Raw genomic sequence first — 22,235 nt, forward strand, 5'->3', positions numbered from 1 at the left:
ACGAGACCGACGAACGATTTCCGACCCTTGCAGCTGCTTCAGTCCCATCTCGCTGACAACATCGCCAGTTCAAGAGCATTTACTCTTGAGCTTGACAACGGTTCTGGCGCGTTCGTTGACTTCCTGGTTCTTGCAGGTTATCTTTTCGACTCGCTTGCTCCCAAAGGCGAAGGCGCTTCTCGGCAAAGGGAGTCCAAGTTTCGTTAAAAGGGAAATAAGAAAAGCAACGGTTGTAGGGGAAAATAATTACGAGTAACCCAGCGGAAGAGCGACCAAAATCTAAGAGAGGGAGTATGAAGAAAGCACGAGACGCGAGCAGAGGGTGGGAGGGCCGACGACGAAGGAAGGAGGTAAGGTGAAGGATCCGGAGGTGAGATCATAAGCAAGCAAAGACCTAAAGGTTTCAAAGTTCAAGCAAAAGGAGGGCGGAGAGCGAGAGAAAGAACACATTTAAAGTAAGAAGAAACGCGACGAAGAGAGCCAAAGTGAGTTCCAGACCAACGACAGAGCAACAGAAACAGCAAGGTAAAGAAAGAGAAGGAAAGGCGGAACGGAATAATAATTACAATGTTTGGTGGACAGCTCGTCGAGCAGCTATGTAACGCGTCTCGATCTGCTCAAGACCGACGAACAACGACTTGTACTTCTCTAGGTACCCTGCGTCCTTGTAGATCTCGGAGAAGGCAGGACGTTGGGGTAGTCGTTCCTTTCCGGTGATGTAAAGCGACATGGCGAAGCGGTAGTCGATTAGTAGAAGAAGGGTGAGTCGCTCGACAAACTGCTGGTACTGGAGGAGATGGTTGAGTTTGTCGTCGACGGGGAAGTGGATGCTCTTGACTGAAGGCTTGTGCTTGTACGACTTGAAGGCGGCCGTGACGCTGGGATGAACCTCCGAGGCAACGAGACTGGAGTGAGCCGTTATGAAGGCGGCGAGGTCCTCCAAGCTTTTCTCGGTGGCGAGAGGGAGGAGGGATTTGGTGATCTGAGGGAGGGACGCGACGGGGTCGGAGATCAGGCGTCGAAGGTCGAGAGGGATTTCGCGGTCGTCCGGTTCCGTGACGTTGGTAATCTTGCGTGGTTTCTCGAGGGAGATAGGGCCTGATTGAAAGTGAAGAAGGAAGGGAGAAAAGGCAGGGTTCAGTGGTCGTTTTTCGGATGCGGCGAAGGTAGATTTGGTTGGGCTCACCAGGTCCGACGACAAGATCTTTGTGGAAGGAAGCTCCGGAGGGCATGTTCAGAACACGTCGGATGTTCTGAGAGAACTCATCTGCGAGGTGAAAGGAAGGGCAGAAGGTTTAGACCTCGAAGGCGAAGAAGAGAAGCTCGAGAGCGGAACGAACCTCTCGCTCCAGGTGGTCCACCCTCTACGTCGTTCCAGCTCTCTCCTCCTCTCCCTCCAGCAATCGGAGCTGGTGTGACTGATTATCAAACAAACGGGAATGCAGAAGGTAAAGTCAGCAAGGGGGGAAAGGTAGAGAGAGGAAACGAAAGAGAAACTGACCTGGAGTTCGAGCTTCCCCCTTCGCCTCGACCGCATCGTCTCGGTTGACCGGAGTATCTGGAGTCGCACAGGGAGGCTTCAGCCTCGATTCCTTTGACGGCGTTTCCTGATCCAGGCCTTGGAAGGGGACGTCCAGGAAAGAGGTGGGACGACGAGGGACGAAGGAGGAGGAGGAGGAGGCAGCATCGTCTGGAGTTGGCGAGCGTTGGTGATTGGAGGCAGGTGAAGTTGAGGGTTGAGATATGAAGGGCGAGACTAGAATATAATGAGATGGTAAGACAGGTGTTAGCATTAGAAGAGAAACGAGACGTAAGTGAGGGACGAGAGAGAAGCTCACCCGAGTGGGACGAACGCGTCGACCGAGGGAGAGAGTCTCTGGGTGAAGTAGACTCCGCTGCTAAATTAGAAGAAGCAGAATAGGTCAGTATAGATTCGGTGAAGACTTTGAACAAAGGCTAAGAAGACTGTACTCACAAGCCTTCGACTTCGCATCGGCTCCAATCTTTCGAACACTCGACCTCAACGACCTGAACCTCTTAGCACCGGTACCGCTAGGCTCCACCTGCTTCGAAGCGTTCCCATCCTTCACATCCTCCGTCGAAGCAGCTTCTTCGTCACCATCTGCCGCCCTCTTCGCCTCCGCTCCCTCGTCCCCACCTCTCTCGTCGCTCTCCTTCTCCTTCGATCTTCCATCAACGGATGGCTCGTCCTCCTCGGTGGATGAAGAGTCGGTCTCGTCGACTGTAGAGGGAAGCCTTCCTGGCGAAGCGAGAGGAGATGAAGGTCGAGGGGGAGGAGGAGGAATCGGGTCTTGGTGGGCGAGACGAGGAGACGCGTCTTCCGAGAGTGTTGGGGTCGATGGCTGAACGAAGATGGAGACGGGAGCTGCAGCTTCTGTTGATGAAGAGCAAAAGCGAGAAGCGTCAGATTGACGCCAGAAGCAAGGAAGAAGAAGCGAGACGAACCAGGAGACGACGACGGTGATGTTCGAGTTCCAGCAACAGCTTCCACACCCCCCTTCCCACCTCCCTCACCAGCCCTCGTGATCGCATCAGACTCAAGCATCCCGTCAACTCGAGGTCGATCTCCAGAATCCTCTAGCCTTTCCTCGTCGACCCGAGGAGAAGAGGACTTCGACGATGAAAGACGTTCCTCCTCCTCCTCCTCCTCCTCCTGAGCTTGAGGCTCGATTCTCGCCGGCTTCGCAGCCTGCTCGTGGAGCTTCTGGGTAGCTTGTGACTCGGGAGAGACCGATGGAGAGGGTTCTGGGATGAATCGACGCCTGGGGGGAGGAGCGTCAAGAGTCTGGTTGGTGGTGTGAGGACTCGACCCGGGAGACGACGAGTTGGAGGACGACGAGGATGGCGAGGGAGAGGGAGGAAGGGGGACTGCCGAACAAGAACAGGCGTGGAAGCGGGTCAACTTCGGCACGATATCAGAGATCACGACGCGAAAGGCGATGAGAAGGAGTGGAAACGAACCTTGCGAGGGAGAGACGGTGTTGGTTTCGACTGTCGTCGCAAAGGAAGGGAGCGAACGTTTCAGCCAACAATTCGACAAGCAGAAGTCTGAAAGGAAGAAAAGAGGCAAGAAACCACCTTCTTGCTCGACGTTGGTGTTGTTCTTCTTCTCGTTCGCGACGGGAGGAGGAAGAGCCTCATGTTGAGGTTGAGGTTGAGGTTGAGGGTGAGCGAGATGGAGACCTGCAAACCGGAAGGACTATCGTTCAGCATGCTTCAGAAGGGCGAGTCAAGCTCGAAATACGTACCAGTGAACGAGTCATCTGCTAGAAAGACAAGGAAGAGAGGAGGAAGAGAGCAGAAGGTCAGCGTCGCGTCGAAGCTTGAAAACGAGTTCGAAGATTCCAGCTTCTTGAGGCAAAAGAAGGGAAGAACATACCGAGACCGCCAAAATCGATCATGTCCTCGATACCCGAGCTACGAAGCTTGATGTTATCCAACCACAACTTCGCGTTCGCCTCCTTGAGCGCCTCGACCTCAGACTCCAATCTGGCGATGGTCGTCGAGCTCGTCTTCCCTGAGTGCTCGAGCTCCTTCGAAGACGTCTTGAGGCGAAATTCGAAGGCCTTGGTCCTTGCCAACGCCTCTGCCAACAACTCCTTCAACCGTACGTTGTCTCCCTTCAAGAACCCGTTCTCAGCCGCCAATCGTTCGACGGCACCCATGGGAGTTTCCTCCCCGACGAGAAAGGCTTCTGCTGCTCCTGATGACGAGGTGACGGGTTGTGCGGAAAGGGAGGACGAAGCCAAAGCTGCTGCTGATGACGCTGGTGGTGGTGGTAGAGCGGAGGGAGTCGAAGATGCCGGAGGAAGGGGTGCGGGCGAGGGAGCTCCGGTAGGAAGAGAGGAGTTGGATGGTAAGGCGAGGGATCCTGCTGATGATGATGATGCTGGTGTGGACGAGGGACCTTGGGGTGCTTGAGCAGGCTTTGATGCTGCTGCAGGAGGAGGAGGAGGAGGAGTTGGGTTTGATGTTGTCGTCGCCGCGGGAGGGAAGAGGGAGGACGAGGAGTTGGCGGGAGCGGGATCTCCGATCTTGTTGGCCATGGAGGACGACGACGGCTTCCTTCTGAGAGACGAGCCTTCCGAAGAGCGAAGACTTGTACTCGAGGAAGCTCGAGAGAGAGGTCGGCTCTGGTTGATCAAAACAAAGCGACGACGGGTCAGCTCTCGACGAAGGACCAACCCTTCTTCCTCTCTCTCCGTGCGCTTCTCTCTCTCCGCCCTGCATCTTCTCCCTCCCTCTCCAACAGGGTAGTAGGATCAACGGAGGGTCGATGTCTTCACCAGTTTCCTCTCGAGACGAACGACGATCGAGAGCGCTCGAACGAGAAAAGGGGACGTACTGAGGTCCCAACTCCTCCCTGCCCTTCGACCTCTGTCAGGTTCGCCGTTTTCCACCAGCTCGGGGCATGAGACCAGAACCAAGCCAGCTCGGCAGCGTTGAGGACCTGCTTAGCGAAGTGCTCCATGTCGGATCGATACGCCCTGAACGACAACGACGCCTGGAACGAGGCGTCTTCCTTCCGTTTCCTCTTGAGCTCCTCGAACTCGGCGAGACCGAAGGCGACGAGTTTGTCCTTGTCGATAAACACTCCGGCCGTGACAAAAGGGGCTGACTTTCTGCACGCTGCTAGAATTCGTCTTTGGAGGGCCGAGTTGGCGAACGGGAGGGGTTCGGAGACGGACGAGGGAAGTTGTTGTTCGTTCTCTGTTGGAGGGACGCTGATCGAGAGTTTGCGTTGATTGAGAGCTCGAGTCGAAGGGATCGGAAGCCTCGAGGTCGGTTCCATGGTGTCGTCGAGGAAAGAGTGCCGAGTTGGACGAAGAAGAAGAAGAGAAGGGATCCGGAAGGGAGGGACTGGAGGAGGGCTGACTCAGTCGAAGGAGGAACGAACGACTTTTGCTGCTTGGTTTGAGACCAGAGAGGATGTGAGGGGTATGCTGGAGTTCGATATTCGAGGGTGTGGTGAAGTGAGTCGAAAGTCGATGGTGGTGGTCTGAAGGAAAGGAAGGAAGCGAGCAACGAGAAGAAGAAGAGAGGGGGAGCTCGGAAGGGATCAAAGTGCGAATCTGTCTTTCTTCGTTCCTGAATTCTTGTCTCAGGGGAGAGGAGAGAGCAAAGTGAGCCAGCGAATGAACAAGTTTGACGAGGGTCGAGTGAGAAAGGGGTCCATAGTACAGGGAAGTGAGGGTAAGAGCAAAAGTAAGAGGGAAGGGGAAAGGTGTGAGCTCGAAAGAGGCACGGCAGAGGTGGAGGACGTTTGAACCGCTTCTTGTTTGGTTCGACGGACGGTTGTTCCGATATAGACCGAAGAGCAGATTCTCTCGGCACTCAGAGAGCCTCTTCACTACGTAGGAAGCTATTGAAGGGCATACACAGCTCAAGTCTTGCAAGGACTGGTTGACTCGTTGTCGTTGTTGTTTTGGATGCTTCGATTCGACCTTCCAAGAGACGCAAGAAAGCTTGACGGGGCAAGACAAATAAGGATATAAAACTGACGCTCTCCACCAAAGATACGTTAAAACTAGAAATCGTCCTCGTCCATCTCGACTGAAGAGGGAGGGAAGAGAAGAAGAAGGAAGGAACGCGTCTCGAGTCAGCTCTCCGTCCTCTCTCATCTCTCGACCCCGACTGCCAAAAAACGAAAAGAATAAAGGACTCACTCTCATCAGGGTTGGCCTCCGGAGCAGCCACCTCCTCACTCTGTACGGTACTCTGACTGATGCCCGTCTTCTGCTTCGCGGCAACGAAGCTGGGACCCTTCGTCGCCGCTCCTGCACCTCCCTCCAACGCCGCCATAGGATCGGCAGCCTCGTCCTCGTCCATTCCATCGTCAGCAGCGGCAGCCTTGGCTTTGGCTCCGAGTCGAGCGGAAGCGGCCTGAGCGGCGACGTAGGACGCTTCGGTGTTGAAGGCGGCTTGGACGGATCGTTTGATTCGAAGCATCTCTCGGAAGGTGTCCTCGGACCCGGTATCGACTGGGAAGAAGGTGAAGGGAATAAGAGGTCAGCTCTCGGAGAAAGGATGGCGTCCTTCGAGCGGTGAGGAGACGGCGAAGGTGTGAAAAGGAGGTCGAAAAGAGAAAGGCGTCGGACTCGAACTCACTCTCGAAAGTGTTCCATTCTGTCCAGAAAGCCGGGTTGACTCTCGGGTCGCAGAACTGGGACGCATGGGCGTAGATGGCTCTCGCTCGATCAATCTCTCCGAGTTTCCGTTCGAGGTTGGCGAATCGCAAGCACATCTGAGCGGTTTGAGCGTCGGGGAGGACCTCGATGGCTCGTTGGTAGATGGGACGGGTGGCAGGGAGTCCGAAGTTGGCGGTCGCTTTGGCGATGTAGATGGTGAACATCTGAAGGAAGGAAGAGAAGGAGGGTGGTCAGCGAGGTCGAAGGAGGCGAGAGTGGGATCTGAGGGAGAGGGAGAGGGAAGAGGGAAACAAAGACTCACCTCGAACTTGTCCTCCGGCTTGACAGCTCGAGTAGCTCGATCGTAGATCGACATAGCCCTCTTGGCGAGACCGTGCTCCTCCTCGAGTTGGGCAAACATGAGGAAGAGAGGCTTGCAGAACTTCTCGGGGCACTTCTCCAAAGCCTGCTCGAAGAGGTCTCGAGTTCGTTCGAGCTTGGTTCCACCCTGCGAGAACGATAGCGGAAGAAGTCGAAGTCAGAACCGGTACGCATCGAAGGAGAAGGTAATGCGAGTAGAAAGGAAACTCACGTATCGCTTGACGAACTTGGAAAGGTAGACGTTCCAGATCTCGAAGGCGACGGGGAAGGTGAAGAGGTCGACTCCGCGTTCGTAAATTTTGAAGCTCTCCTCGAAGTACTTGTTCTCCTCCAGAAAGGTAGCGTAGTTGACAATGATCTGCGAGGTGATCGCACACGAAGGAAGGAGAGAGGAAGTCAGTTCGAGATGGAGAGAAGACGCGTCGCTTCGTGAGGGAAGAGAGACATTACCGACCTGAGCGTTAGCGATCCTGAGCTCCATGATTCGGTCGTAGACATCCTTGGTCGTCTCGACTGTTCCGATCGACTCCTCGAGATCGACATAGAAAGACCAGAGCTTGAGCGACTTAAAGAGACGTTGTTGCACCGAGAGGGACTGTGGAAAGGAGAAGGAAACGGGTCAGCTTCGGTTCTCAAAGGAGGAAAAAGATGAGACTCACCTCGTCGTGATAGCTGATCTTCGTGTTCTTCGGTGTCGTCGTAGCCCGCTGCATCACTCGGATCGCCTCGTCGAAGTTCCTACAACGAGCAAAGGGAAAGATCAGCTCTGGTCTTTCACTTCTCCAACTGACGATGGGACGAAAGAAGCTAGACTCACTCGTTCCTCAATTCCATCTCCGCCCACTCGCACCAAACCTCAGCCAGCTCGTCGACGGTTTTGTAAGGCACCTTGGTCGCCTTCTCCAGGATCTTCCTCGCCGCTGGGACGTCAGGATCGGCGTTGGACTCTCCGGTTTCGACGTCCTTGGATCCCCCTTGCTCGTAGAACTTTGCGAAGGCGACGTAGAGAGGGAAGAGAGGTCCGGTAGCTTTCCGAGGGTTGATGGTCTCGATGGCTTTGTTGTAGGTTTCGACGATCTAGACGCGACGAAAGAGAGCGGGAAGAGTAGTCAGCACGAGAAGTGGGATGAGAGACAGATGTGGGAAGGAAAGACAGAAGAGACGCACCTTCTCGTCGTCTCCCTCGTACAGAGCGACCCTCTTCTCCCACTCGACGACCTCGTTCGCATTTCTCCTCAGCAGGACCTCGTTCACCAAGAACGGCCTTCGATCCATCAACTCCTCAAACTCCTTCATGGCGTCGTCGAGTTCCGTCTCGGTCTCTGCGGCCTCGTCGTCCTCGTCTTCGGGATCCGGGTTGGCGAGAGCGTCCATGAGGGTGGAGATGAGAGCCTCGGAAAACTCTGCGCAAGCGTCGAAGATCTGGGTGAAGTCTCGGATGGTGAGGACGGAGGAGATACCGGATTCGAAGGTGTACTTGGCCTGGAGGAGGGAGAAGGGGGTAGAGGGAAGAGAGGAAGGGAAAGGGAAACGTGTGAGCTCGACGAGAAAGCTGAAAGGGAAGCGAGAAGAGGAGGGGGGACTCACTCGTTCGAACTCTCCCCTCTTAATCCAGTACGTCGCCAACCCAGTCCAAAGCCTCCCAGCCTGATCCTTGTAGACCTTCAACCCATCCTTCAACACAATAGCCTCCACATCCAACTTCCTCAAGCTCGACGGATCCTCGTCCTCGTCGTACACCTCCGGCTCCCTCCTCCCAGCTCCAGCTGCGTTTGCAGCCTTAGCTTTCGCCTCCGCCGCCTTCTTCGCTTCCAGAGGCTTCATCGGTCCATCGAACCTGATCAACTTCCCTCCCACGGAAGCAGCATCCTCGGTCTTCTTCTCCTCCTTAGCCTGCTTGCCCTCCTCGACCTTGGACTCAGCCGCTCGCTTCTCCTCCGTCTCCTCCCAGTCCATCCCGACGTCCTCGGCGGATCCCTCGACGGCTTCGAGCCAGTTGACGAAGAGCTGGTAAGGGGATTCTCCTTCGGCTGGAGCGTAGGTTCCTTGTTGAGCTCGACGAGCGAGGGCGAGGAGGAGTTTAGAGGATTCGAGAGGGAGAGGGAGGTTGGTTTTGAGGTAGACGGGCGTGAGGGATGGGTCGACCTGTAGAAACGATGATTGCGAGCTGATGTTCAGCTTGAACGAGATAGAGATGAAGAGAGTGGGGATGAGCTGCTCACCTTGAGGAAACGTCTCCAAACACGGCGACCACTCTCTCCACCTCGGATCTCAGCCCATCGTAGGTAGAGTCCCCAAACGCGACTGTGCAAGCTTGGAGCGAGACTTCGAAGAGCTCGATCGAAAGCTCTTCGTCCGTAGGTTCGAGCGAGGGGAGCGGGGCAGAGAGGGTGGAGGAGAGGGAGGAGATGGAAGTGCCAGGGAACGGGGAGCTGAAAGGAAGGAGGTGAAGGGAAGGAAAGGGAGAGGTCAGCTTTCGTCGATCCAGAAGCCCAGAGATCCCAAAAGTTTCGACAATACGATAACATGGATAGAAAGGCTACTCACGTTAGGCAACCAACTGATCATCCTCTCTGTAGTAGCGAAGAGGGACCTCCATTCCTCGTAGCCGACGACTCCGTCAAGACCTCCTTCCCAATCGCAAGCGATCCTGTTTTCTGCGAGGATCTCTCCGACGTCGATCTTCTTGAGGTTGGACTTGTTCTTCTTCTTCTGACCCGAGAGGACGGAAGGGCCGAGGACGTATCGCTGTCGCATGAGGATGTAGGACTTCCAGAGTTTGAACGAGGTGGGGAAGACTTGAAGAGCTCGCTCGTAGAGGGAAGTGAGAGTTTGAAGAGCGAGCCGAGAAGCGGGAGTCCTGAATACATAGAGAGTAGGAGGTTAAGGAGTCAGTATAGGAAGCTCAGGAAGGGTGTATGGATGGATGGAGAAGGAAGAAAGGAAGGAAGGAAGGAAGGAAGGAAGGGAAGCTGACCTCAAAGGACCCAGGACGCTAGCCACGTTGTCGTCTCCTTCCTTTTCCTCCTCGGCTGCGAGTTCGGCCTTCTCGAGGATGGCGAGTCTGTCCTTGGTCGCTGTGATGTGAGAGTACCAGGTTTTGAAGTTTTCCGGGTTGAGGAGGAGATCCTCTTCCGTCGTGAGAGAATCAGGATGGAGGATCTCAGGATGAGAAAGAGGATTCGGGATGGGAGACGTGAGAGGAAAGAGAGAAGAGAGGGACGATAGAGTCGCAGGAGGAGGAGACATCTTCGTAGAGGAAGAGAGAACTCCAAGAGAGGAGGGAGGGAAGAGAAGGAGAGGGGAGAAGGGAGGGAGAAGAAGAGAGGTCGACGTTGAGGTCACCTCGAGAGCCCGTCGCAAATGAGTTTGAGGGAAGGGAAATATAGGTAAACATCATCGTTTAGACGTAAATCTACTTTGATTCAACCAAAGAGTCATCCGATCAAGCTCGCAAATTTCAGACTCCGAAAATCGTCAGCGAAAAGAGAGAGAGGAAGAAGCTCAACCGTCGAGCTCCTCCAAACCACCGCCATCTCCCTTCCTTCTTCCCTCCCTTGCCTCCGGCTTCACCGTGAAGAACCCTCCACCTTTCGACGAGCTCGTCGCCTTCCTCGTTCCAGCCGCTCCCTCCGCTCAACAAGGTCCAGCCATCCCAACCGAACGAGACTCGATCGACGTCGAAGAGGAGGAGGAAGACGAGGAGGAAGAGGAAGAGGACGAAGATGATTCAGAAGACGATGACAATGGCTACCGACGCTACGGCTACGGCTACGACTACTCGGACGAGTACGGTTCCGAGGGAGAGCACATGGACCAGCTCATCGACGAGGATTCCTTCTCTCAGATCTCGGGAGGACATCAGCTCGCCTACGGCGACACCGAGTACCCTATGTTCGCGCTGGATACGGCGATGGTAGAGATCTCCGTGGACTTGAAGGGCAAGGGTGGGTTCGTTTTGTGAAGGTGAGGTGGGGAGAGAGAGAGAGGAAAGAGAAGGGAAGGGCCACTGCGACGTACTCTCGTGCCTCACTCTTCTTTCTTCCTCTTCTTCCCTCGATTTGAGCTCATTCTGATCTCATTATTTTTCATCTCCTTTATCTCCCAGGTATCCTCACGAAGCTACTGGGGAAGCTCCGCCCTGAAACCAAGCGGATCTACTTCGGAGTCCTCACACCCGAGCTCGTCAACGGACCCTTCCCCCAGGTTCTCTCTCGCCATGACCAGGAAGAACGCTCCAGTCCTGGAAAGTCTGCAAGCTACCATATCTTCAACGACGCCCAGTGAGTGGTCCAAATATCATCGAAACTTGAAAGAAGCTGGGTTATTCTGATGGAAAACCGCAACTGACGTCCTCTTCTCTCCTCCCTCACACCCCTCCTTCCAACTTCGTTTGTCTCCTTTTTCTTGCAGCCACCGCCCTCACACGCCTCGTCACCTTCACCGGCTCCGTCCCCAATATCCAGGAAGTCTCCCTCATCATCGACTACGACGCTCATCCGGAAGCAGAGAAGGAACTCACTCGTCTCACCCGACGCGTCGGTCTCGAACGACTTGACCTCTCCTCCACTCACATACCCTTCCAAATCCTCAAACCCTTCTTCCGTCATCTTCACCATCGACTCTCCAACTCCATCACCTCCCTCCGTCACCTCTCCATCTGCTCGGACGCCGACAGTCGAACCGCAGAAGCAGCCATCCTCTCGCTCGTCAAACTCGGAAGGAACGGACTCGAGTACCTCGACTTTAGGGAATCGGAATTCCTCTTCGAGAGGGTCGAGACCCTCGAACCCCTCGTCGACGCAGTCCAGAAGAGCAATCTTACGCTCCAGGGACTTTGGCTCCTGCCTCGAGAGGATTGGGACGGGTCGCACGAGGACGATCAACGAGGCAGGCTCAACGAATTGTTGAAGGAGAACAGGATCTACCGAACTTCGACCCATCAAGCAGCCTTTTCCCTTCTACTACCTTCGAGGATCGTCTTCCACTCCCGACCCGTATCCACCTCTCCTTCTTCCTCCTCCCAACACCAACTCACGGTCAAAACTCCTCCCTCCATCGCCACCCTCCCTTCCGAACTCCTCTTCGAGATCCTCAAACATCTCGTTGAAACCCGAGGCTATGTAGATTCAGCGTTGAGTGATATTCAGGTGTTGAAGGTGCTTGGTTACGCGGAGGATAGGAGGACGGTGGACGTTGGAGCTGGAGGGACGGCGGCGAGGAGTAGGAGGGCGTTGCTGGCGAAGATGGATTGTTGGAGGTAGATGGGGAGGTTGAGGGGAGATCTGGATTGTCTGGATTGGGTGTTTTTGTTTTTGTTTGTTAGTTCCCCTCTACGACTTCTTGTTTCGCTTTCTCTTGATGACTTTGAACGAACGAACTCGGACTCGGACTCGACGCGTCTTTCGTTCCTCCTCGTCCCCGCTGAAAGAACGGGGAAACAGACCATGCGAATGCTGCTAACCACCAAGACGGGTAAACGAATAATAAAGAGAACGAACCCAAAACATGAAGGGAAGACGAAGAGGTGGGTGTTCCGCAAAAGACGAAGGAAAAAAGGGAAGAGCAGATGCAACAAGATTCGAGGGTATCTATGGGGTATAAGGAAGTAGGAAGGACGGAAGCTGCAGAAGCCGAGAAAGCCTAGTTTATGATGATGAGGGAGAAAGAAAGGAAGCGTGAGGGGAGATGATACAGTGAGGAATGGTCCGTGGAAAAGAGCGAGCGAGAAACAAAGGGACGGTGGGTGGATTTTGGTAAGACGAAGGGAAAGAGAAACAAGTGGCCCAACTGTGGAAGGGGAGATGAAAACGGAAAGATGCGAGAAAGAGAAAGAGCGAGAAAAAGAGAGTAGATCAACGTTCGGGAGCGAAGGTTGTGGGTGTCCTCCGACGAGCGACGATTCCTCCTCCCCCTGCTGGTTTCGGCGGCGTGACGATCTTGACGGGTTCGATGGCTCCGATCCCAGCGATCTTCTTCTTCTTCTCTCCCGAGGCTTTTTGAGGCGACGATCCCATGGGTGAAGGTCGAGAGCCAAGTTTGTAATCCTGCGTTCGATAGGGGGGACGAGGACGATAGTCAGCTCGACGTTCGAAGAAGTGAAGCAGAAGGAAAGGGAGAGACTCACCATCACTCCGGTATCCCTCTCAGGATGCACTGCCCTAGCGTACTCGAGATACAGTCGGAAGGAGTAAGCCTGCATGTCCTCTCTCCTCCAAGTTCGTTCGACCCAGCACTGTCCGTTGGACGCGATCCGACGAGCTACTCGGTCGTGAGAGCCTTTGAAGTTGTCTGGGTGACCTCGGAAGCTGGTAGAGTGACAAAGACGAGGAAGAAAGTCAGCGTGGGGGAAGAAGAAAGACGAGTAGCATGAGAAACAGACGAACAAGGCCATGATCGAGAAGATGTCCGAGTAGTCGATCTGGTCGGGGAAGGACGAGACGAGCGGGTCAGCTACGAGTCGTGAGAGTCGAGAAAGGAGAGAGAGAGGCTCACGTTGGCAGGTACGTATCCGAACCATCCAGGCAGCGAAGCCATGTTCCATTCGGGGAAGACACCTGAGAGCGGGCAAAGAAACGAGGGGCGAGGTCAGCATCGACGCGCCGGGAGGTCCTCGGATCCGAAGAGGAGGACACGAAGGGGCGTCGAACGTACCAGCTTTGATGACGAGGCTAAAGAAAACGAAAGCGGCCGCTTAGGTCAGCCAAGAGCTCGATACGAGGAGCCTGGAGGAAGAGGAAGACTCACTTCGACGCGGCCATCAACTTGGGGAACCGTTTCGACCAAGACTCTCCGTCGAGATCCAGCACATACTTGTAATCATTCGAGCGTTCATTCAGGTCCTTCGTCTTTCCAGAGTAGAGCAGACTGCGAGGAAAATAGAAGGATCAAAGTCAGCGAAGCGTTTTGTTCGAAAAGAGGAAGAGCATTCGAAACGAACCGATGCTTCTCGCACTCCTTGTCTCCCTCTGCAGAAGCAGACCGGAACGAAGAGTATCAGCTTCACGTCGAGGGGCGGGCAGATGTACAGGTACAGAACGAAGGAAGACTCGACTCACTCTCACACGACCACTCTCCCTCGAGCTTCCCGTCCAAGTAGATCTCCCTCAGCTCCTCCTCCTCCCAGTGTCCAATCTCGAACGATCCATCTCGAGCTCCAGCTGGAGCCATGACGGCATGTCTAGTCGACGAGTTTGAGGTAGCGAGGGTGTGGAATCGAGTTCGATGAGAGTTGGCCCAGACGTTGGGAGAGATCGGAGTCTTCGTGTGGGTGTTGGGGACTCCTCGCTGGAGAAGACGGCGGAAGAACAGGTCAGCTCCTGAATAAAGATGATGAGAGAGAGCTGAGACTTACCCAATACAGCTTTTCGCTCTTCCCAGCCCATCCAGCGAGCGGCTCCCTTCCCACGTCTTCCCTCGTCACTCCTCCGCTCACGATCCCAACAGGCGCGACGGGGACGTCTGCGTTGACCAACGTCCGTGAAAGACTGAGGATAGGAAGAAGTCGAGTGTGTGGACGAGGTGTAGATTCGGCGTTCAGAGGGTTGAGGAAGTGCGAGTGGGATTTGAGGAGCTGGAGGGAGGGAATGGAGTCAGAATCGAGCTCACGTCGAAATGAGAAGGGAGGTAGAGGACGAACAGAAGGGTTGTTACAAGGATCCATAGCAGCTTGGTGATCCGAGACGAAGTTGATGGTGTCTTTCTCTGCAAGGTTGAGAGGAAAGGAAGGGATCAGCTACGAGCTCGAGCTCGCAGGGACCAAAACGGGCGAATCGAAGCTCAACTCACCCTTCTCTCCAGGACCCTTCTCTCCTTTCCTAGCAGCCGTCTCAGGTCCACAGCTCGCAGCCCAGTCAGCCGTAGGCTTATCCTCCTCCTTCGTGTTGGTGGTGTCTGTTTCTCGCGTCGAGAGAGGAGGGTCAGCTTTCGGTAGGAAAGAGGGGAGTCGAGCCGAGACAGTCGAGCTCAGCTAAAGACAAGACGAGAGAGGAAGGGACCTACGAGCTTTGCCTTCGGCCAGACCCAGGAGCTCTTGTTTCCGAGCGAAAGGGATGAACAGACTCGGCGAATCGTGGATTGAGAAGGTGATCCTGGGAAGAAGAAAGGGAAGAGCCGGAAGGTTAAAATAGGACCGGTCAGCAAGGTTTGGAAGGAAAGCTCGACGTGGTAAACGAGTGAATAGAGAAATGGAAAGCTGAAGCGCACCTCATGTCTCCAAGCTTGTCGAGGAAGGGTTCCATCAGGTTGATCTGAGCATCGGCTCTTGATCTCGAGCTCCTGGAGGAGCAGAAAGGGAGGGATAGGAAAGGAAGGGAGGGAATCAGCTCGAGCTCACCCTTCAACCACCCACGCTCCTCCCTTCCGAACAACAACTCGGAGACTCACCACCATACGTCTCTGCTATAGTCATCGTTCCACTGCAGCACAACCTTTCCTCCCTCCTTGACGATCAAGGTATACGTCTCCTTCACGCTCTCCGCCTCGCTGACCCTCTGGGTGACTTCCGAGCTCGACATGCCAAAGAACGGGGCCAACCCTTCCATGATAGGATCGTACTCGTCGGGCAGCATGACCTTGTTGGTCTGAGCGAACTGCCACCAAGCGTCGAACCCTAGTGGTGGTTCTCGACCGTGATTCCTCCTTCGATACTCGACGACGGCCTCCTCGAGCGACCTCGACTGACTCGACATGAGCGCTGACCAGCGAGCTTCTCCTTGAGCGATGAGCGAGAGGATGGGATTCGATGGTGGGAGTGCAGAGACGATGGGGTGGGTGGTGATGGGAAGCAGACCTGCGTTTTGATGGAGGGCAGGCGAGGAAGGATGGAAGAAGAGAGGAAGGGAGGCGATCGCGGCAGCTCGTTCGGCGGACGAGAGCTCGGCCAACGGGGACAGGAAGAGCTTGGAAACGAAAGAGAAAAGAGGTCAGCTTGGACGCGAGCTAAGGGAAGGAACCGAGGAGGGACCGAAGGGAAGGGAAGAAAAGGGAAGGGAAGGAGCCGAAGGAAGGAAGGGCGGACGACTCACACATTGGCCGTCTGAACCCCATTCTGCCCACTCTCTGTTCGGACTCATAAACTCGGGTAGAGGGAGAGGTGGCGGCCGTACGAAGGTGAAGAGGAGGAGGGAGGTGCATATCGAAGACAGAAGCACGAGGGCGAGCATCCGACGAGTGGGCATGGCGTCGAGGTCGACCTTTCGAAGGGAGAGAAACGAAGGAGGGAAGACCGAGTTGCTGTGATTCTCTTTGTAGTCGTTTCCAGTCGAAGAGACGGTTTGGGAGCGGAGGAGGCGAAGGGAGGGGAAGGGAGGAAAAAAGTTGCAAGGGAGCAAGAGAGACAAGGGTCGGCGGTTGTGGTAAGTTCGGACTTTCAAGACTTGTTGCTTGTTTTCTTACGAACGAGCGACCCTCAAATCGGACAGAGTTTCAGAAGATCTCTCAGTAGTAGTCGATCCTTGGCCCTTTTCATTACAGGCCCGTTTTCTATCTTGGTCTCCTTGGTGCTCTCCAAAAGAAGAGACCGAAAGAGACCTCACGCGTCGAGTAGTAAGGAAAATGTTCAAAGCGAGTGGAGGAATCGAGGGACTCCCTCCTCGGAGGTCTCTCCCTTTAGTACTGGACCCACGAAACCCGTTCTTGTGATTGACTCCGATAGGCAAGCGAAATCACGTTGTGGAGACACGGAGGCAAAAAAAAAAAAAAAAAAAAAAAAAAAAAGAGAGAAGAGCAGGAGGGAGACCGAGACAGAGCGGGATCCGAGGAGTCGCGTTCCTGGATGGAGCGTCGAGAACCGATTGAGTCGAAGGCTGAGCGACAAACAGCCTGGAAGATCTTCGAAGAGTTGGTCAGGAAAGATTTGTGCTAAGATGAATTGAGGTAGTAGTGTAGCAGAGGGAAATGGGAGGAGGCTGGCGGGAAGAAAAGAAGGAAGACCAGCCGACGCGTCGAATTCGCCGTTCATTCACGCGTTTTGGAGTTGAAGGCATTCGTTGCCGACCTGAGTGCGGATGAGAGGAAGATGAAAAGACTCCTGCATTCTCTGGGATTCTTCTGCGATCAAGGATATGCTCACCATGGCTCTTTCAGCGACGAAAGTCTCTCAACGCAGCTTTGACTCGACGTCAACTGGAGGAAAGAAAGGAAGGCAGTGGGAAACATTGAGCTCTGGAGAGTGGTCGATCGAAAAAACTTTCGCTCTCTGGAATCGACAAGGGCGGTAAGAGGCAGGAGTAAACCCAAAGTCATCCGATCCGATCTTCAAATCATCAACGACGCGACGACTTCCTTCCTGCAAAGCAAGTGCGTTCATCCTACATAGATTCACCAGACGGGAGTGAAGCAAATCAACTTTTGCGTCTTCCAGTGTGCTCGTTGGTGATATGGGGAAAAGAGGGAGGACCGAAGGAGCGAGGTCAGGAAACGACGCGACGCCATTCGAGCTCGAAAGTACGGGACAGAGCGATGCAAACCTTCGGAGCAGTATCGAACAGCTCTGACCCAAAGTCAGTTGTGTGAACTGAGCCGCACGATTCGTGTACTCACTCTTCCCAGCGCCTCGTTGTACTTGTTGCTGAACTTCTTCAACGCTGGTCGCCTGCAGAGACCGTGGCCACCTGTCTCTGCGAGTCGATCTCGTTCGAAGTCGTCGGCTCTCTGGACCCAGATTCCGTCGTGAAGTCCGAGAACCGTTCCGAGCTCCACAGCGATAGATTCCGACATGGGTGAGAGGAAAAAGAGAAAAGGGAGGGAAAGGGGGGGAGGGTGAAAGTTGAGGGAGCTCGAGCTTTTTGTCCCCGGTTTGATCCCGACCGCAAGACTCCTTCCTCTCCATTTTTCGCACTTTTTGGCACTTGTTCGGTGAGGTAACCTTTTGGGGTATATTTTTGGACTGAGAGACGTCAAGAAAATCGTCGCGTTTGAGCTGCTTGAGGAGGGAGAACGGTGAACAAGTTTGGTCGGGTCCGGCTCGTACTCCGATCCTCCTTTGCTGCTCGACTCTCTGCTACAATTTATCCTCGTGTTGAGTACGTACGTCTCAAAGAATCATCCGGATCCAAAGTGAGATCTACGAGAAGATCAGACCTGGAAATCAGCACCGACCGGTCAATAGCAAGTCAACAAAACTCCTCTCAAGCTCGCTCCCTTCTGTACTGCTCTCCTTCTCCCAACCTCCACGTCCTCCAAAATCACCTTCTTCCAAAATGGCTCCCATTGTTCTCGAGCTCGATGCTGTCCTCTTCGATATGGTGAGTCTCTGCTCCCTCGGTCTAGCACTCAACAGAAGAGGAGGAAGGGACGAAGATGTTGAGCTCGCCAGCGAGGACTCGTCGCCGACGGCCTTCCCTTCTCTTCTTCTTCCCCGTCTTTACCTTTGCTTCCGAATGGCTCTCTTTCAGGATGCGGGATGAAGCAACGCTAACTCTCTTCTCTTCTTCATCTCTCCTCGTACCCTCTCTTCTCTCAGGACGGGACCCTCATCTCTTCAACTCCAGCCGTTAACTCGGTCTGGACCGACTTCGCTTCAAAGTATGGACTCGACTACAACAGCATTCTCAACGAGGTATGTCTTTCGCTGTACCTCCAACTTGATCATCTTCTCTTTGCCTCTTCTGAGGTCGTTGCAGGCTGCTAGGGGTCTAGACTAGAGCGTAGGAAAGAAGAAGGACGGAACAGGGCTGAACAGTTTGAGCTCACCCACCTTTACCCTTCCTTCCCTCTCTTGCTCCCTTTCCCCATCTCGTTCTCGTTCACACAGTCCCACGGAGTCCAGACCATCGTCTCGTTCCGTAAATATCTTCCCCACCTCACCGAGGAGGAGGTACGTCCCGTTCTCTTCCTCGCTCACTGAAGGAGAGATCGAAGCTCACCTCCCTCCCTTTCGTTCCTTTCAGAGAGTCGAGGAAACAAAACGGTTCGAGGCTGGCATCGTTCCTCGAGCCAGTGAGCTTATGGCTCAGGTTCGTTCTAACCCTTCCAGACCTCTCGCTCGAGCTTCAGCGTGAGAGGGGAGGAGGGCTCAAACTGACCTTCGCTCGCCCTTTGTTTTCAGGGAAAGGAAGGGCTCGAAGTCCTCCCAGGAGTGAGATCTCTCCTCGATCAGCTCCGTCAAGGACCCGTCAATGGATGGTGTATAGTAACCTCAGCTACCAACGCTTGTCAGTTTTCTGTTCCTCTCTACATCTCGGTCTCGCGTCTCCTCCGTTCTGACGTTTCTCTCCCTCCGACGCACCTCCTCCAGACGCCAGCGCCGCTCTCAGGATTCTCGGTCCTGGTCTCGGAGCCATGCCTCGAGATATTATCACCGCGGACGACGTCTCTCGTGGAAAGGTTAGTGCTCGTCGCTTCCTCTGCGTTCTCCGTCTCCTTTTCCCTCGTCGAAACTGATGCCCGTTCTTGTCCTTCCTCCTTCAGCCTTTCCCCGACCCTTACCTCATGGGAGCTAAGCGTCTTGATGTCGATATCTCGCGGTGTAAGTCTTTACCTCGCTGTTTGCTCATCAACTACTTGTCTCAGCGTTCCATCGTCTGACTCTGATTTTTTCTCGTTCGTTCACTCACAGGCCTCGTCGTCGAAGACGCGCCAGCTGGAGCTCTTTCTGGGCTTGCTGCCGGATCTATCGTGCTCGCTGTCGGGACTGGATATGCTCCCAAGCTCGTGCAGGCGGTGAGTACATTTCTTTGTCCGCGTCGAGCTCGGTCGTTCTCGGCCTCGAACTGACGCGTCTTCATCTCGTTGGTGCGTTCCAGGTCAATCCCACGTACTACGTTGACGATCTCTCCCAGTGAGTTTCCTTCCTCTACCCTCCTTCCTTTCTTCCTCACCTTCGAACGAGAAAGCGCGTCTCCAACCTAAACTGAAGCGTTTCTTCCGTTGTTCTTGCGTGCGAACGAACAGAGTGTCTGCTGAGTGGAAGGACGGCAAGTTGTTCGTTACTATCAACCAGAAGGATTAGAAGGAAGAGGAGGGGTATGCTTATTCTAGATGAGTTTATCAGGACTCACGCGTCGAGCTGGTCGACGAGGAGAAGGGAAGCTAAAGGGGTTGCTGGGAGACTTGGAGGCTGGTTGATGCGATTTTCATTCGTACGACACGAAGGCGCGTACTCCTCGAAGACCTCGAGCTAGAGGCGAAGTAGGAAAAGGAAGAGAGGAGAAGAAAGAGAATCAGCACGACCTCGACGACGACGACGGCTGTTCTCTCTTCCTTCTCCCACCCCTTCAAATGAAAACCTGTCCTCCTCTCCGGTCCTCGATTCCTTCCCCAAATCTTTTACTCTCTCTCTCTCATAGAAACCAAACAACAACACCCTCTTCTCATCGAAAATCTGGCGTTGCTAGGTGCTTCTCGAACCTTCCTCTTCTCACTCTTGAACTTCGCGATCTCCTGTCGTCCTTCCTTCTCTAACGCTCTAACGTCAACAACCCCCCAATCCACGCTTTACCACTACAACCCTACACCTTTACGATGGGAGAAACCAAATTCTACACTTTGCTCGGTGTTCAACCCGTTCGTCCCAGTCTTCAAGCTCGAGCTCGGAAGAAGGAGGGAGAGTGAGAAGGAAGGACGATGGACAGAACGAAGCTGACCTTTCTTCTCCTGCTCTTCTTTGAACAGGACGCAACCGACGATGAGATCAAGAAGGCTTACAAGAAGGCTGTAAGTCCCCTCGTCCTTTCTTAGCAGCTCTCTCGGATCGAGGAAGGGCAGCGAAAAGGAAGGGATCTTGTTCTTCTTCCCATGCTGATCGCTCTCTTTCCTTTGCTCTTTTCTTTGTTTCCCTAGGCCCTGAAACATCACCCGGACCGAAACCCTGCCAACCCTGAAGCTGCTTCCAAGAAGTTCAAGCAGGTACGTGTATGCTTGAGTGTTGGAGAGGAGAGAGGAGGAGGAAGGACCGGTCGTGCGAGCTCGACACTTTCCTTCCCTTTTTTTCTTTCGCTGACCCTCTTGTTCCCTCTGCTGCTTTGGTTTGATCTTGTATAGATCTCAGAAGCATTTGAAGTCCTTTCCGATCCCGTACGTACCACTTCCCTGCGCTTCCTTCAGCAGAGGGGAGCTCGAAGCGCCAACGTCAAACGCTGACGTCTCCTCCCTCTCTCTCTCTTCTCTTCTCGCTTCTTCCTCCTCTCTTCGCATAACAGAACAAGCGTCAAGTCTACGACGACTACGGAGAAGAAGCTCTCAAGTCCGGAGCTCCTCCGCCTGGCAACCCCTTCGGAGGAGGAGGAGGAGGATTCCCTGGAGGAGGAGGAGGAGGATTCGGAGGAGGAGGGATGGGTGGTGGAGGAGGAATGGAGGATATCTTCTCGATGTTCATGGGACAGCAGGGAGGAGGAGGGGGAGGAAGGGGTGGACGAGGTGGAGGAGGAGATCCTTTCGGTGGTGAGTACTTTTCCCATCTCGTTTCGAGCTCACCTCGACTCTCCTTCCTTCCTCCGAGAGACGAAAGAACGGACCGACTGACTCCCCTCGAGCCTCTCCCTTCTTTTCTTCTTCCTCATCCTCTACCTCTTCTCCTTTCGTCTCGGTCTTCGGCGATGCAGGCATGGGAGGAATGGGTGGAGGACGAGGACACTCGCACATGCAGGAGGAACGAGAACCCGCTCCCAAACCCGCCGATATCAATCGACCTCTGCCTGTGTCGCTCGAGGATCTGCACAACGGAGTGACCAAGAGGCTCAAGATCACAAGGAAGATGCTCAACGGGACGGAGGAGGAGAAGATTGTGACGGTGAACGTGAAGGCTGGATGGAAGGCTGGGACGAAGGTTCGGTGAGTCGATCGTTTCGAGCTGGAGTTTGGAGAGATGGTTGAGCTGACTTCGTGATTTTTTTTTCTTGCTTGTGTAGGTACGACGGAATGGGAACTGAGATGAGGGATGGACCTGCTGCCGACATCGTTTGTGAGTCTCTCTCTTCGCGTCGCTCTTCTCGACTGCTCCGCTTTCCTCCTCTTCCTCTTCTTCGAGCTCCCAACTAATCCTCAACTTCTCCTCTCTCCTCTCTTTCTCTCCTACCTCTCCCTCCAGTCATCATCGAAGAGAAACCTCACCCCATCTTCACCCGTCTCGACTCGGACCTCATCGTCACCCTCCCTCTCACCCTCCTCGAAGCCCTCACCTCGAAAGGAACGACCACCCGAACCGTCACCCTCCTCGACGGAACCACCACGGCCATCCCCGTTCCAGCAGCCATCGTTCAGCCAGGCAAGGAGACGAGGATCCCAGAACGAGGGATGCCCATCTCGAAGGCTGGAAGCGTGAAGAAGAGAGGAGATCTGATCGTGAAGTGGAACGTGACGCTGCCGGAGAAGTTGAGCGAGGAGAAGAAGAGGGAGTTGGAGAGGGTGTTGGCTTAGGTTTGGGGTTGGAGGAGGCAAGGGAGCGGGGGAAGGGGAGGGAGAGGAGAGAGCTGCAGTCAGTTTTATCTCGTTTTCTAGATTGGGAATGTGCTTGATTTTTTGAACGTCTCCAGGAAGGGAAGCATCTATCGTCTCGAAAGCTCCTCGTATGCTCAGAGAAAAGCGGGTTCTAACATAGAAACCGCGTCGCAATTATGTCTCTTCGGAATTCGAGTCTCTTTCAATCCGAATCCTTCTGGTCTCCTCCCTTGTGACTCCCACCTCTTCCGAATGCAGCTTTTCCCCTCCTAACCACCACCAAGCAGACCTCAGCTCCCTCCGACCAAGATGATGGACATCCCTTGC

General features: G+C 54.4%; 8 protein-coding genes across 8 annotated transcripts; 5 read left to right on the forward strand and 3 right to left on the reverse strand.

Annotated features, from left to right (window-relative positions):
• Window positions 1-176: 176 nt before the first annotated feature.
• BDY24DRAFT_389302 (uncharacterized protein) lies at window positions 177-2,716 on the reverse strand. The gene is made up of 7 exons (XM_076640516.1): window positions 2,467-2,716; window positions 1,976-2,395; window positions 1,839-1,895; window positions 1,502-1,756; window positions 1,341-1,418; window positions 1,187-1,267; window positions 177-1,098 (listed from the first exon to the last, which is right to left on the reverse strand). The coding sequence occupies exons 1-7, from the start codon at window positions 2,564-2,566 to the stop codon at window positions 563-565; spliced, it is 1,527 nt and encodes a 508-aa protein (XP_076496374.1). The 5' UTR covers window positions 2,567-2,716; the 3' UTR covers window positions 177-562.
• Window positions 2,717-5,238: 2,522 nt separating this feature from the next.
• On the reverse strand, window positions 5,239-9,925 carry SYF1 (mRNA splicing protein SYF1). The gene is made up of 13 exons (XM_076640517.1): window positions 9,508-9,925; window positions 9,078-9,390; window positions 8,753-8,962; window positions 8,118-8,675; window positions 7,698-8,012; window positions 7,348-7,607; window positions 7,190-7,268; window positions 6,985-7,125; window positions 6,742-6,888; window positions 6,472-6,657; window positions 6,130-6,373; window positions 5,688-6,002; window positions 5,239-5,574 (listed from the first exon to the last, which is right to left on the reverse strand). Exons 1-13 carry the CDS (start codon window positions 9,777-9,779, stop codon window positions 5,549-5,551), a joined length of 3,066 nt encoding a protein of 1,021 aa, XP_076496375.1. The 5' UTR covers window positions 9,780-9,925; the 3' UTR covers window positions 5,239-5,548.
• On the forward strand, window positions 9,894-10,675 carry BDY24DRAFT_415270 (uncharacterized protein; the record flags this gene model as incomplete). Its single annotated transcript, XM_076643424.1, has 3 exons — window positions 9,894-9,919; window positions 10,047-10,481; window positions 10,639-10,675. 3 exons carry the CDS (start codon window positions 9,894-9,896, stop codon window positions 10,673-10,675), a joined length of 498 nt encoding a protein of 165 aa, XP_076496376.1.
• Window positions 10,676-10,749: 74 nt separating this feature from the next.
• BDY24DRAFT_415271 (uncharacterized protein) lies at window positions 10,750-11,794 on the forward strand (the record flags this gene model as incomplete). The annotated part of the gene is made up of 2 exons (XM_076643425.1): window positions 10,750-10,813; window positions 10,944-11,794. The coding sequence occupies 2 exons, from the start codon at window positions 10,750-10,752 to the stop codon at window positions 11,792-11,794; spliced, it is 915 nt and encodes a 304-aa protein (XP_076496377.1).
• A 166-nt stretch (window positions 11,795-11,960) lies between these two features.
• On the reverse strand, window positions 11,961-15,881 carry BDY24DRAFT_389314 (uncharacterized protein). The gene is made up of 15 exons (XM_076640518.1): window positions 15,557-15,881; window positions 14,916-15,430; window positions 14,736-14,807; window positions 14,532-14,620; window positions 14,319-14,423; window positions 14,170-14,234; window positions 13,885-14,103; window positions 13,589-13,817; window positions 13,471-13,498; window positions 13,278-13,397; window positions 13,185-13,201; window positions 13,026-13,087; window positions 12,917-12,951; window positions 12,658-12,838; window positions 11,961-12,577 (listed from the first exon to the last, which is right to left on the reverse strand). Exons 1-15 carry the CDS (start codon window positions 15,707-15,709, stop codon window positions 12,386-12,388), a joined length of 2,082 nt encoding a protein of 693 aa, XP_076496378.1. The 5' UTR covers window positions 15,710-15,881; the 3' UTR covers window positions 11,961-12,385.
• A 1,850-nt stretch (window positions 15,882-17,731) lies between these two features.
• Window positions 17,732-19,482, forward strand: BDY24DRAFT_415273 (putative glycerol-1-phosphatase; the record flags this gene model as incomplete). The annotated part of the gene is made up of 10 exons (XM_076643426.1): window positions 17,732-17,776; window positions 17,995-18,090; window positions 18,286-18,348; window positions 18,422-18,487; window positions 18,580-18,685; window positions 18,769-18,857; window positions 18,942-18,999; window positions 19,090-19,193; window positions 19,277-19,311; window positions 19,425-19,482. 10 exons carry the CDS (start codon window positions 17,732-17,734, stop codon window positions 19,480-19,482), a joined length of 720 nt encoding a protein of 239 aa, XP_076496379.1.
• A 472-nt stretch (window positions 19,483-19,954) lies between these two features.
• On the forward strand, window positions 19,955-20,564 carry BDY24DRAFT_61778 (uncharacterized protein). The gene is made up of 2 exons (XM_076645023.1): window positions 19,955-20,186; window positions 20,313-20,564. The coding sequence occupies exons 1-2, from the start codon at window positions 20,097-20,099 to the stop codon at window positions 20,511-20,513; spliced, it is 291 nt and encodes a 96-aa protein (XP_076496380.1). The 5' UTR covers window positions 19,955-20,096; the 3' UTR covers window positions 20,514-20,564.
• A 214-nt stretch (window positions 20,565-20,778) lies between these two features.
• Window positions 20,779-21,995, forward strand: BDY24DRAFT_389321 (J domain-containing protein). Its single transcript, XM_076640519.1, has 4 exons — window positions 20,779-20,912; window positions 21,074-21,302; window positions 21,380-21,432; window positions 21,559-21,995. Exons 1-4 carry the CDS (start codon window positions 20,804-20,806, stop codon window positions 21,885-21,887), a joined length of 720 nt encoding a protein of 239 aa, XP_076496381.1. The 5' UTR covers window positions 20,779-20,803; the 3' UTR covers window positions 21,888-21,995.
• Window positions 21,996-22,235: the final 240 nt, after the last annotated feature.

Source organism: Mrakia frigida (assembly GCF_051309035.1).
Source record: "Mrakia frigida strain ATCC 22029 unplaced genomic scaffold BDY24scaffold_16, whole genome shotgun sequence".
Taxonomy (NCBI): domain Eukaryota; kingdom Fungi; phylum Basidiomycota; class Tremellomycetes; order Cystofilobasidiales; family Mrakiaceae; genus Mrakia; species Mrakia frigida.